This window comes from Physeter macrocephalus, chromosome 13 (genome assembly GCF_002837175.3).
Source record: "Physeter macrocephalus isolate SW-GA chromosome 13, ASM283717v5, whole genome shotgun sequence".
In the NCBI taxonomy this organism is placed as follows: Eukaryota; Metazoa; Chordata; class Mammalia; order Artiodactyla; family Physeteridae; genus Physeter; species Physeter macrocephalus.
Genome location: NC_041226.1, coordinates 3,963,950 through 3,976,037, shown reverse-complemented (window position 1 = coordinate 3,976,037; position 12,088 = coordinate 3,963,950). Strand labels below are relative to the sequence as shown.

At 48.7% G+C, this 12,088-nt stretch overlaps 1 protein-coding gene across 1 annotated transcript in view; it reads right to left on the bottom strand.

Annotated features, from left to right (window-relative positions):
- Positions 1-12,088, bottom strand: part of LOC102994737 (phospholipid-transporting ATPase IB) — a 467,552-nt gene that overhangs the window by 137,259 nt on the left and 318,205 nt on the right. Inside the window, exons 28-29 of the mRNA XM_028497800.2 lie at positions 11,052-11,174; positions 8,841-8,919 (exon numbers count right to left, since the gene is read on the bottom strand). Coding sequence (XP_028353601.1) covers positions 8,841-8,919; positions 11,052-11,174 — 202 coding nt within the window. The remainder of the gene's footprint in view (positions 1-8,840; positions 8,920-11,051; positions 11,175-12,088) is intronic.

The window sequence follows — 12,088 nt, the reverse complement described above, 5'->3', positions numbered from 1 at the left end:
GAGGGAGAAAGTTTCCCAACTGCTTTGTCAGATAAAGCACTGAGTCACATTTAGAATGACCAGCTGTGGCCACATGTGGTGTCAAACCTAATATAATGATGGTGCCGACCATACACATCGAAAGTATTATTACAAAATACCAGAGCTAGAAGGCGCGTCCTGAGAGCCAGTCATTCTCTTAGAAGCCGATACAATGCCTTGGCTTCAGGACCCTCAGACCCAAAGCAGCCGCTGAGCCTGTTCGTCCAGACTGACATTATTTGCAAAATCTGGTTGGATCCGGGGACTGACATGATGTAGGTCTGGCCAAATGAGGTCTAGAAACGCAGACACTAAAACAGACCGCTGTGAACAATGCGGACAGAGCCACATGGACCCTCGTGTGAGTAGTGGTGACCCCAGACGCTGCGTGCAGAAAGCTCTCTGAAAATCGCTGTGGGAAAACCCACGGTTTGTAACAGAAGTATGTATCGTTTTCTAAACAGAATGATAAAGGAACTTACCTCAGATGCTTCCAGAGGGCTAGGCTGATGACATCTTATAAGGATGCCATTTCAATTAAATGCTCATTAAACACATCACATCATGGCCCAGCTAAACCACAAAAATGTATTCAGAAAGGGCTCTGACTAAAAGCAAAATCTGAAGACTAAGTTATAGCATAGTGCTGTGCAGCCAGAGAAGACAGGGTTTCATAATCAGGAAAACAGATGGGGTGAACGTATGTGTGTGTTTTCAGTGCAGTAAGAATCCATGAACTGCCTGGATTCCAAATCACAGGTAGGGCCTCCCTGGTGGCGCAGTGGTCGAGAGTCCGCCTGCCAATGCAGGGGACACGGGTTCGAGCCCTGGTCGGGGAAGATCCCACATGTCGCGGAGCGGCTGGGCCCGTGAGCCACAACTACTGAGCCTGCGCTCTAGAGCCCGCGAGCCACAACTATTGAGCCCACGCGCCACAACTACTGAAGCCCATGCACCTAGAGCCTGTGCTCCGCAGCAAGAGAAGCCACCGCATGAGAAGCCCGTGCACCGCAACCAAGAGTAGCCCCCGCTCGCCTCAACCAGAGGAAAGCCCACGTGCAGCAACAAAGACCCAACACAGCCAAAAATAAAATGAAAATTAAAAAAAAAACTTTATTAAAAAAATCACAGGTATCTCACTCACACAGGACTCCGTCAGGAGAATTAGGGGAGGTGGCACCATTCCCTCCACGTCAGGACACCTGCCAAGAATCCTGGCTGCAGAGCAGATGCCAGGTTCCTCCTGTTTTCCTTCTCCCACCCTTTTGCTTCTAGAACCTTCAGCAGCACTAGTTCAGAGCAGGCCTGATTCCGGAATGTTAATCAGGCTCTCCATTCCCCCCATCTCACCCTTGGGGCCTCTTAAGACTCTGGAGGCTCAGAGGAGGTACAATGCCAGCCGGCTACTATTAGATGAATATCAAGAGTGAAAATGTCTTCCAAGTTTCAAGTAGCTAATTTACAAAGAAGCTTAGAACTCATCCTGCTCAAATGTCTGTACTGTCTGTACTACAACCGAAACAATTCTTTCTGCTATTCACAAAGAGAAAATTTATTTTTTCCTTTCTTGGTAAAGAGTGGTATAAACTATTGGAAAGAGTTGCTAAAAGGTAGAGTTTATACAAGTGTTAGTGATTATAATTACATTCATAACCAGCACTGGGTTAAGTTCCTGGTTATATAAGCCTTTTGCTGGATTTTCTCTGACATTTCTGCTGGATAAAGTTAAGGATATGAAACTCAGATTTCAATCTCTTTTTTCACTCTTGTTTACTAAAAATAGATCTTAAAAAGGAAGCAAAAGTGATGGAAAGTAAACTCGACTGCCTGCCAATGTCAAACAGCCACCTCGTAGGCACGGACTATTTTTTTTTATTCCCGGGAGTACAGTCTAATGACATTCCGCGGCCCTTCGTACCTAGGTGGGGCCCGGTGACCAGTTCTTGCCAATCAGACATGAGCAGAAGTGACGGATCGCCTCCTGCCAGAGAAGCTTAAGAGCAAGCAGTCCTTCCCTGCTCTCTCCCATCCCCACGTGAAGGCTGAGGGTGAACTCAGGGGCCCTGCACAGATGGAGGGCCCCTGTATTGAGAATAACTAGGGCTTGTTTTAATCAGGCATCGAAAGACACACAGACATGGACGTGATGATCGTGAAGGAAGGAGTTTATACTCACGGATCCCTAGAAACAGGATGCACGGGGTGTCAGCCAGGGCCAAGGCAAAGCACCAGGGTCAATCAGGAGGCAGGAGGGGAGAGCATGGCCCAGAGCCTCCAGTGGGGTTTTCACGGGACAAAATGGACAAAGCAGGGTAGGTACACTGGTTAGGCTCAGGATTGGATAGTGTGAAAAATTTCAACAAGTCTCTGGGTTTTAGGTCGATCCCTAGTTATGTGGTACCTGGCCCGGGGGTGATTTAGGGCAGGGGATACTGGCCTGGTGTGAGAGAGTGAGGTACAGAGATGGCTGGGGGTGTGGGAGCCAGAATGGTTGGCTGTAAAGCAAAGGCATGCTTGTGGGACAGTTGTTTGCTCTCCCTAGGAATTAGCCAACCCTGGGAGCACAGTCGCTCCAGGATCACGGGCCCAAATATCAGGGCATCACAAATGCAGAAAATGAGAAAACATAGTCAATACACCCATGTACAACGCACTTCTCCGTGTGATCGTTACACGAGGCAGAAACAAGCCTTTACTGGACTAAGGCCCTGATATTTGGGGGCTGTTTGTTGTAGCAGCTACTCCCACCTTAATACACCTCGATTCAACTTCCCAATAGAAGCTATATGGGTGAAATCTGGGAACTCTGGCTCACGCTTCTTACAACACTACATCAAACCCAACTGTTTAAAATATATGCAGCCCAGAGTTTATTAAGAGAGACACATTTAAGTGCATGAAAGCAACGGCCCTTCTGCCCCATTCTGTGTTTCCAAACAACAGTGCTGTAGGCACATGGGTGGACTTTACGCTACTAGTTCACTGTGTTTAAGACCAGCCAGAACAGAAGAAAACGTTTTGAATTTGGAAACTTGGTTTTGAAGGTACTACAGTGACTGGGTTAGCAACTAGTGATTGAGATTCATACGCTAGCTATAGTTTCATTTGGGTAAATCCAAGAAGCTTCCAGAGTGTTCTGTCTTTCTCGTTTTTAGTGAGCAAGTTCCATTCACTTCATTTATATGCTTCAGGATTTTGTGACTGTTCATACTACCCTGTTTCCCAGATGGCAGAGGCCACATGGAGTTACTACTCCCCTTTTCTGTCCCATTTAGCATTGGATGTTCGTCTCTGGATCCTTTTCATTTATCTTAGATCTTAAAATGGGTACACAGTATGGTCAGTGACTTTGCAATGGGAAGAAAATGTCGCCTCTTGTTTCCCGTACCTTACTTTAAAATGCCTTAAAATATAGTATTTTACGGGTAAGCTTTGCGACAGAAGAGCCAATTCTCCTGACAGGTTGAGGACACAGTACAACCAGGCAGACTAGGGAAGCCCTCATTAATGCAATATCAGACCCTCCCAGTTCTACCTCCTAAGCAGCCCTCTAATCCATCCTCTTCTCTGACACGGTCACGACACAAGACCCCACGACAGCCAACCAGCCGGATGTCAACAGTCATCCGGCCGGTGTGGTCACACTAAAATTCATCAGATACGTGGTTCTCCGCTTATAACCCATCAATGGCTCCCAGCAAACTCAGACTACAGAAGGCCCACTTGTCCCAACGGGCTGGAGATGGTCTGATTCCTTGGTCTCCATCCTTTATCGTCCCAAGGCGGTCAGTCTGACAGCCTTGCCCCCCCCCATCCCAGTACTCCACGCACAGGTGTCTTCTCTGACTAGGAGTCACACCCTCTCACCCCATGCTATTCCCCGTGACCTGAAACCCCTCCCTCCCTACTCTCTTCCAAGCTTGCACGTGCCTATCCTTCAACTATGCTGTCACATCCTCCGGGGGGCAATCCTTAAAGCTGGAACCAGGTTAGTGGTCCTTGGTACGCACTCCATTTGACCTTGACTGTCCTCCTGCTACACTTTTCCTTAGGTCCTGTCTTGTCCAGTGTAAGCTCCACGAGGGCAGGGAACTTGCCTGTTATGTGTCCTACCACCTACCAATACTGACCTGCACAGAGGACACACTCACTTATCTGTTTTCTTTTTTTCAATGAATGAGTAATTGATTTTAAGAAGTTGCAATCTCGGAGGACGATGGCAGTCATGCCCCAACTTAGCTTAATGCGAAACTGACATGATATAAAATAACCAAGTTTACGGTAATAGGTATAGGTCATAAATAATTCAAGCTTAAATGACCCAATAATGGCACAGGCAGAGAGAAGCACCCTACATCTCATTTCATGCATGTGCACTGTTACTTCAGTTTATAAAACATGCCTCGTCTTACAGTAGCACGTTTACTAAAAAGTATAAAATAGCCTTCTCCAAGAATGTTCAGAGACCCTGCTGCTTAATAAGTGCAAATAATTATCCGCATGGTATTTCTTCTTCTAGAAAGAGGAGGGAATGGTTTCCAGAGGGTGCAAACTGTGAGGAACCAAGAGTCATGTTTTTCGGGAATTTTCCTCTGCTGGTGAGTATGTTCCCATCACCTCCCTCTGAAATCTCATCAAGAAAAATCTGAAAATTTCCTTTTTTTAAGTCAAAACGGATGTTACGTCCTTTTGCCAATAACCACATTCCACTTCGAGGAGGGCTGCTCAAATATGCAGACTGGATACACCAATGGAAAGCCCGAGAGTGTCCTGACACCAAGGTCTTGATGAATTTCGGTCCCTGCAAAGGTGACCTCTCTGGTTTTAACCTAAACTCATGTTTCAGATCAAAGGGTGGGAGCTACAGGCCAGCCGTGGCCGTGAGCGTAAGGTTGTGAGGGTTGGAAGAATTCTGATTTACGGAATTGCTGGGGTGGAAAAATGTATTTTGAAGCTTGAAATGAATCATCACCAACTCCATCAGCCAAGGACTGCTTTGAAAATTCTATCCAAAACCACACAAAAATAAGCAAAGCAAAATTCGTGGAAGCTTCCTAAGGAGTGAACAACAGGCTCACACCTTCTCGGAAACGTTTCTTCCCAACAATGATGCTGGGAAGTGACCAGCACTGCATGTACCTAAGCCTGTCTCCATGGAGACCGGAGAGAATCTCCTGGTAAAATCCACCGTCTTCGCGACACAGTCCACAGAGCATGAAACGATGGAACAAAGCTGCTCTGTGGACCTCTGCCCCTGGTCAAGCAAAGCCCCTCAGGGCTCTGAGTGTGGCACGTGTCTGACGGACAAGTTCCAGCAGGACTTGGGGCCGGAGGGGGGCCCAAAGGCACTGTTCTGTGAGACCAGGGTCCCCACACTCTGAAAGTGTCCCGGTCTGTCTCAGACTGGTGTCACGTGTCTCCGCGTCTTTGGGAGCAGGGCGAATGCATCCTTCTAAGGGGCGATTCAAAGTGTAACAGGAGCGCATTCGTATTTAGGACAATCAGCACGTAAGTTATCAAATCAGCTGCCATATCCCGGCTCTCCTCAAACTTGCGTAAGCTTTCTTGATTTTCACCTCTGACTTCCTTCCGTCCCCCCGAAGAAACGAGCACGCGAAACCCACGCTCTTGCCAGACCTTATGTATTTCTCCACACGGCTGTCTTATCTTCCTCAGAGGCAAGTCCCACGGTGTAACTCTCCTACCTTAAACCCTTCACTAAAACAAGTCCCCAGCTGGGTTTTGGTGATCTGACTGTCACCTAACACCCAGAATGCCACAGCTCTCTCGACTAGGGACGCTGTTGCAGACCCAGAGGGGATGCTGGAAATGTGTGCAGACGTGTTCTGATTCACAGCTGCACAAGGATAGGGAAAAGGGTGTCGGTGGGCGGGTCCACCGTCCAGGGCCAGGGATGCTCGGTGTCCGGAAACGCTCACCAGAGGCTGAACGAGGTCCCGAGTCCCGCCCTCCGACGCCCACCCCTTCGGGAGCCACTGCCCGCGGGCTCTCCCAGCTCCTCGGCAGCACCAGCCCTGTGTGCCCGCGGTCCCGGCCAGGAATGCCCTCTCTCCCCGCCTTTACCCATACCTCCCGGCCCTACTGGATCACCCCCTATTCATCTTTTAAGAACTGAAGTATCGCTTCCTTGGAGAAGATGCTTCCTTGACCCGCTAGACTAGGCTGTGTCCTGGTATTACCAGCTCCCCCTGCAGCCGGTAGGACGCAGTGCACTGGCCATTAAGCGATTATGTGTGTGATTCCTGATGGTCACCTCTGACCTTACGGAAGCCCCCAGAGAGCAAGACACGCTCTTATGTCCACCGCACCCTCGGCGCCTGGCACATCGTAGGTCTGCAGTAATTTTGCTGAACAAGTTCTTCTCTAAACATGTTCCCTCCTCTCTAAACACATTCCCAGTGCCTGGGTCTGACCCTCCCTCGAGCTCCCCCGGATCAGCCGGAAACCTAACTAGGGTTCTTGCCACTGGTTTGCCTTCTACCATTCACCTTAACGAGACACGATGGGTTCGTTTCCCCAAAACTGCTCTGATCACAAGACTTGCCTTGATCTAAATTCTCCTGACTGTTCACCGCCTCCAAAGCAAGTCCCGATTTCTTAACGTGGCATTCAGAGCCCTCTGCGATCCAGCGTTCACCTGCCTTCTCCAACCTTTCCCTGCCTTCCACCCCGGAAGGGATGACCTCCTCGAGCTCTCCACATCTGTCTGGAATTGCTCCCCTTCCTTTGGCTCTGCCTTCCAACCCTCCACATCTCCCTTTGCCTGGACCTGCAGGCTAAGGCTACACATTACCTCCTCGAATGAGCCACGAATCACCCCAAACGAAAGGCATCTCTCTCTCAGCCCCCTACAGTCCGAGAGCACTTTACCTGTATTTTACCTGAGAATGCTTTTCCGCCTTGCGAGAGAACTACCCACTGCCCTTACCAGACTACAAACTCCCTGAAGGTGAGACCCGCGCTGATTCATTTACCCGCCACCCTTAGAATCTACCACAGTGTCTCAGACATAAGGATCTTAGTGCGGAATGAATCGCACTAAGGAACATTAATCATTTTGCTGTATATTAATAGTGAGAGTTTAGAAATTAATCCTAAAATATTCATTCCGTTGGTTAGAGGACATCAACTAGTGACCAAGAACACCAACTGGCCTCCTGTTGTTCTCTGCCAAATACGCTTAATGTTTGCCATTTATTTCACCTTCAGCAGTTTCACTCGAAAGGTTACTGTTTACAACACAACCAGAAGAAAACCTCTATGCTGAAGGCATGTGATGAAATAAGGATGCTGAAAATGATGATAATGATTTTAAAGATGGGGAAAAAAATCATCCTTTTGCTGCTTTGGCAAATTGCTAATCTGAGGGAAGCAGGTGAGGGTGATAGAAACCAACTTGAAATTCATCTGGCGATATCGCTTAGGTATAAATTAGTAACTGTTGGGAGTCTATCCCCTTTTAAACACAGACCACATTAGGAGAATGAATGGATTTACATGATGGAAGCCAGGTAAACAATAATGATCCCAACATAAACTACAAACCACAATCTCAAGGCACACAGTCATGACTCAGGATCAGAAAACCATCGTCTTTGCTGAAAACGGACCATGCTAGCTCCTTGTGAAGCAGGCGAGTAAACGACCATCTTGCAGAACTTCTGCGAGTCCAAAGGCAGGCACCGCACAGTCAACACTCTTATATTTTAAGCCCTTCCTCACAAAACCATTGCAAAAGAAATTAAATCCACTATTAGTGAAGATGGATCACAGGAAAGCTCTATCGTTCAAAGAGAATGACTCCACTAGAACGCCCCTTTGGGGGTGGGGCTGGAAGCAGAAAACTGTATTTTCTGATCTAGAGACTTAGGGACCCTTGAAGGAAAAGGGCATCTGATGAAACTGAGAGAAAAGGTCATAGGGTATAACACCTCCATTGTGCATATGCATTTTCTCTGTCAATATTTGACAGGTTAAAGCACTTCAGTAAGGATGAATCATGTCCATCTGAAGCACAAAAAAACACTGACAGAAACAAAGAAGCTTGGAAACTTTATATTTGTTGGTTCTCTGTACAATAAAAGGCCTTGTCTAGTCAACATTTGGAGTCATTTTCCCCAGGGGTATTATTATGATTTGAGAGGGGGTAAAAGAGTAGCATTCTTGGAATACATTTTCACTTTTTGAGACTAAAAGGTATGTCTCTTTAAGAGGTCACATTTTGGATGTATTAAGAAGTATGAACGAATACACCCTCCTTCAGCTTAGGAAAGACGGAAACCAACAGGGAGAATCAGTCCTCCAGCAAGCTTTAAACGTTTGCTTGAAAAGCGTACGTCAAGGAAAGGAGACTTTCCGAAAACTGGGCATAAAATAAAACTCTCACGAGATCTGAGCTCTTTGGCATAGAGGTAGGTCAAGCTTGGAAAACGAAAGCCCAAGTAATTAACAGAAAATTTCAAACTCGTGGACAAGAGGCATCGATGTTTCATTATACGACAGTGCTTTTCTTCAAGATCCTTGACTCAAATGGTTATTAAAAATAAAGTTTAGAATTCCTAGTATTTAAACTCTCCAGGCAACTGGAAAGAAAACGGGTTCTCAGAGCCAGAATGGGTGAAACCTGCAAGCTACGAAGCCGAGAGCAGTTCTCATTAGATGTTTCGTATGTTTTTCTTCTGAAATTTGTTCCTGTGGTCCCTGGGTCTGCAGAACTGGGGAAAAAAAATGGTGAACAACTGGTGCTGAGGGGCTGCAAAGCTACCTGCTGAGGGTTGGATCTCGAAGCCGTTACCTACCGTGCTCCAGCGCTTTCACGGGAAACCAGAAGAGGATGAGGGAGTGGACCAAGGCGTTGATGCAGTGACCCCAGAAAACCTAAGGCAAAACAAACCAAGGGAGTCAGGAGCTGCCCACACTCTTGACCTGTGTGCAGCTCAACAAGCCCCTCATCGTCAGGGATGGAGGCTGCGATGCCCAGCTCCAGAAGGCGAAAAATAACCCAATTTCCTCACTTTTACATACAAACGACTGGGCTATCTCCACATAATATTACTCTAGTACAAAGACCTAAAGAGATATTCACATATAAGCAGGACAACATACAATCTATCCACATCCAAAAAATAAATGATGATCCATTTCCTTTAGAACGGAAAGAAAGACCACATTTTACAGTCATCCAGAGAAAGGGTATTGGGTCAAACTGTTAATGAAGAGACTGAAGCCATACTTTTGAAAGCATGAAACACATTTACAATGTAAATTCCTACACAGTATGCTCACGCTCACTCTTTTGTTTTACCCCTGAAAATCCCTCCCATTCAATTTTTCAGTTTTTAGGATTTAGATGAATATCATTCACATTTAAAAATTCTCTTTAACACCTGAAAGGTCAAAGAAAAGAACACGATGTTTAGCTTCTTCTAACTTATAGTTTCATAAATGCATTTCAATCGTCTTTTTAACTCTGAGATGACAGGATTACTAAAGCCAGATTGAATTTATTTAACAATCTACAAATTGTTCCGGGAATTGTCATATATATATAGTTGGATCTTAAGTAGTGATGGGACAACAGAAAATAATGAGAAATTATAAGACAGTGGGATTTTCCTATTTTATTTTTTTTTGCGGTACGCGGGCCTCACACTGTTGTGGCCTCTCCCGCTGCGGAGCACAGGCTCCGGACGCGCAGGCCCAGCGACTCACGGGCCCATCTGCTCCGCGGCACGTGGGATCCTCCCGGACCGGGGCGCGAACCCGCGTCCCCTGCATCGGCAGGCGGGCTCTCAACCACTGCGCCACCAGGGAAGCCCATGGGATTTCCCTATTTTAAATGTTCATTTTTTCCCTGTCTTCTCCCTGCCCTCTGTATGACCCCTGTCCCCCCCGCCCCCAGATCTTCAAAATGCTTGCAGATCAGTCTCTGCGAATCCTTAGCTCGGCTACCTTTCCAATGGGTCCTCGCCCGCCCTCCCTCCCTCCCTCCTTACACGGCCTTTGAATTCAAACTCTGTAAAACACCGATTTACAGAAACAATGCAGAATAATAAACAGGCCATATTTCCCATCGACAGGGCCATGGTGAACAAGGACCGATACAGTTCGTCAGCCCTGTCTCCTTGCGCATGGAACACACTAGAACCAGCAGTATCCCCTTGTGCTTTTTCCAGATGTGGACATGCCTGTTACACTTTCCCAAACAGGAGGCGGCCCTGAAGGAAGACAAGCACGACACCTGGCTCAAAACGAAGCCTTAAGAGATCGCTCTCTGCCGAGGACTCCCGTGGCATCCTCCCTAGAGCCTCCGTTCCAGCCTCCGAATCCCCTCCCGCACAAACACCGGAGACGGAAACACGGCGACGCAGGCATGTGGGCAGCTGTGCCTCCCGAGCCAGCCGGGCACCTACTTCCCCTTCCGCCGGGGCGCCCTCACCTCTGCCCTTCTCGCCGTGGCTGGTGGGTCAGCGGCACACCAGACCCCTTAGCCGCTCCCGATCGCGGGACCCCTGTAACACCTAAGCCAGGCTCATCTCAGGACTGCCTACTCCTTGTCTGTCTAGATGTTTTCTCTTTCCTGATCCTCCAGACTGAAAATAACACCCACACCTGACTCGATTCCTGTGTTCACCTCTGGCCAATTTTCCTCGCTGGCTAAAGGGACATTTTCCTGCCCCTGAGAACCAGGCAGTGATGGAGGGAGGGCCGTGCCAGGCGACAGGGCTCTATGGGGTGGGGGACGATTGGATCCTACAGGTCCCGGGGCGTGCGGGCCGCTGGCCACATGGTCATGGGGGGCCCACGTAGGGAAGAAGACGGCGTCACTGAACAGGAAGGGATGGACGCTTCCTTCCCGATGTGGCAGCTTGAATTCACCGGGCTTGCGATATCGGGAGAGACCCGGGGCCTCACCTCCCTTCAAACGCCCCCACTGAGCAGGTACCAGCGCTGAGGGACGGGACGCAGCGCCCGTGCCTTCCGAGGGGCCCTGTGCACGCGTGGCTTACCTTGGTGTTGAAGCCCTCGGCGTTCTGGGTGATCTTGTAGAGTTGCGGGAACCTCAGCATGCTCTCCTGGCTACAGGACCTCTCGAAGATGCCCAGGGTGAAGGGGGGCAGCGCTGTGAAAATCTGCATAGACAACAACGCGCCATCACCGGAGGCTCTTCCACTTACGCGGTTCCGGAGGTTCAGGTCTACGCGACGATGACTTAACTCCTGGTCGAGTCCAAACCTGAGGTTCAGCGACTCACGACTCCCCGGACACCCTCCCGACAAACAAACGAAAGACCACTTTAAACTGTTGTCTAATCAGCATAACATGAATACACTGAACACTAAAAACAACATCCTAAATATCTGATTAGCCAAGAAGTCTTGTTCCAGTAACAACTGCCCTCCTCTGTAGACGAGCTGTGACCTAGAATCCTACCCTGGTGAGCTCTGTGCGGTGTGGCAGTGTTTTCCCGCGAGTGCTGAGGCCCCATTGGCAACTTTCCATCCTGATTTTACACTCGCATTTCAGGAAGCACTACGTACTTCCCGCACGTATTCATTTGATGGACTTTTAAGGGAAATGCGTGATGGGCCAGGTATTGTGATAATCCCCAGGGAAAGAGAGATTTAGAAACAGAAGGAGGAAGAAGGCAAGGAAGCGGGTCCCTGGCTGCTAGGGACTTCGTCTGCTGCAGAGCTGGGGACGGGGCAGCTGGCAACAGGCACAGGACAAACTTAAAACAGAGCACTCTGCAAAATCACTCCTGGGGGAGAGGAGAGGGGGACTCGAGGAAAGATGCTTGAACTGAAGAGCTTTTGCCCTGTGAGGTACTGGACCTGCAGGATTTGGCAGGATGGTAAGGGATCTGGGCGGGACGGATGCAGAGGGAAGCATCCCCGTGGAAGGAGCACCCGTCACAAAGCTTCGAGGCACAAACACGGACAGCACGTTAGCGGGGAAGCTCTAGGATGTTCAGGATGGCGGTTGGCTGGGGACACGGCACAAGACAAGGCTGGGATGGAGACAGAATGACCTCTCAGGACGACGA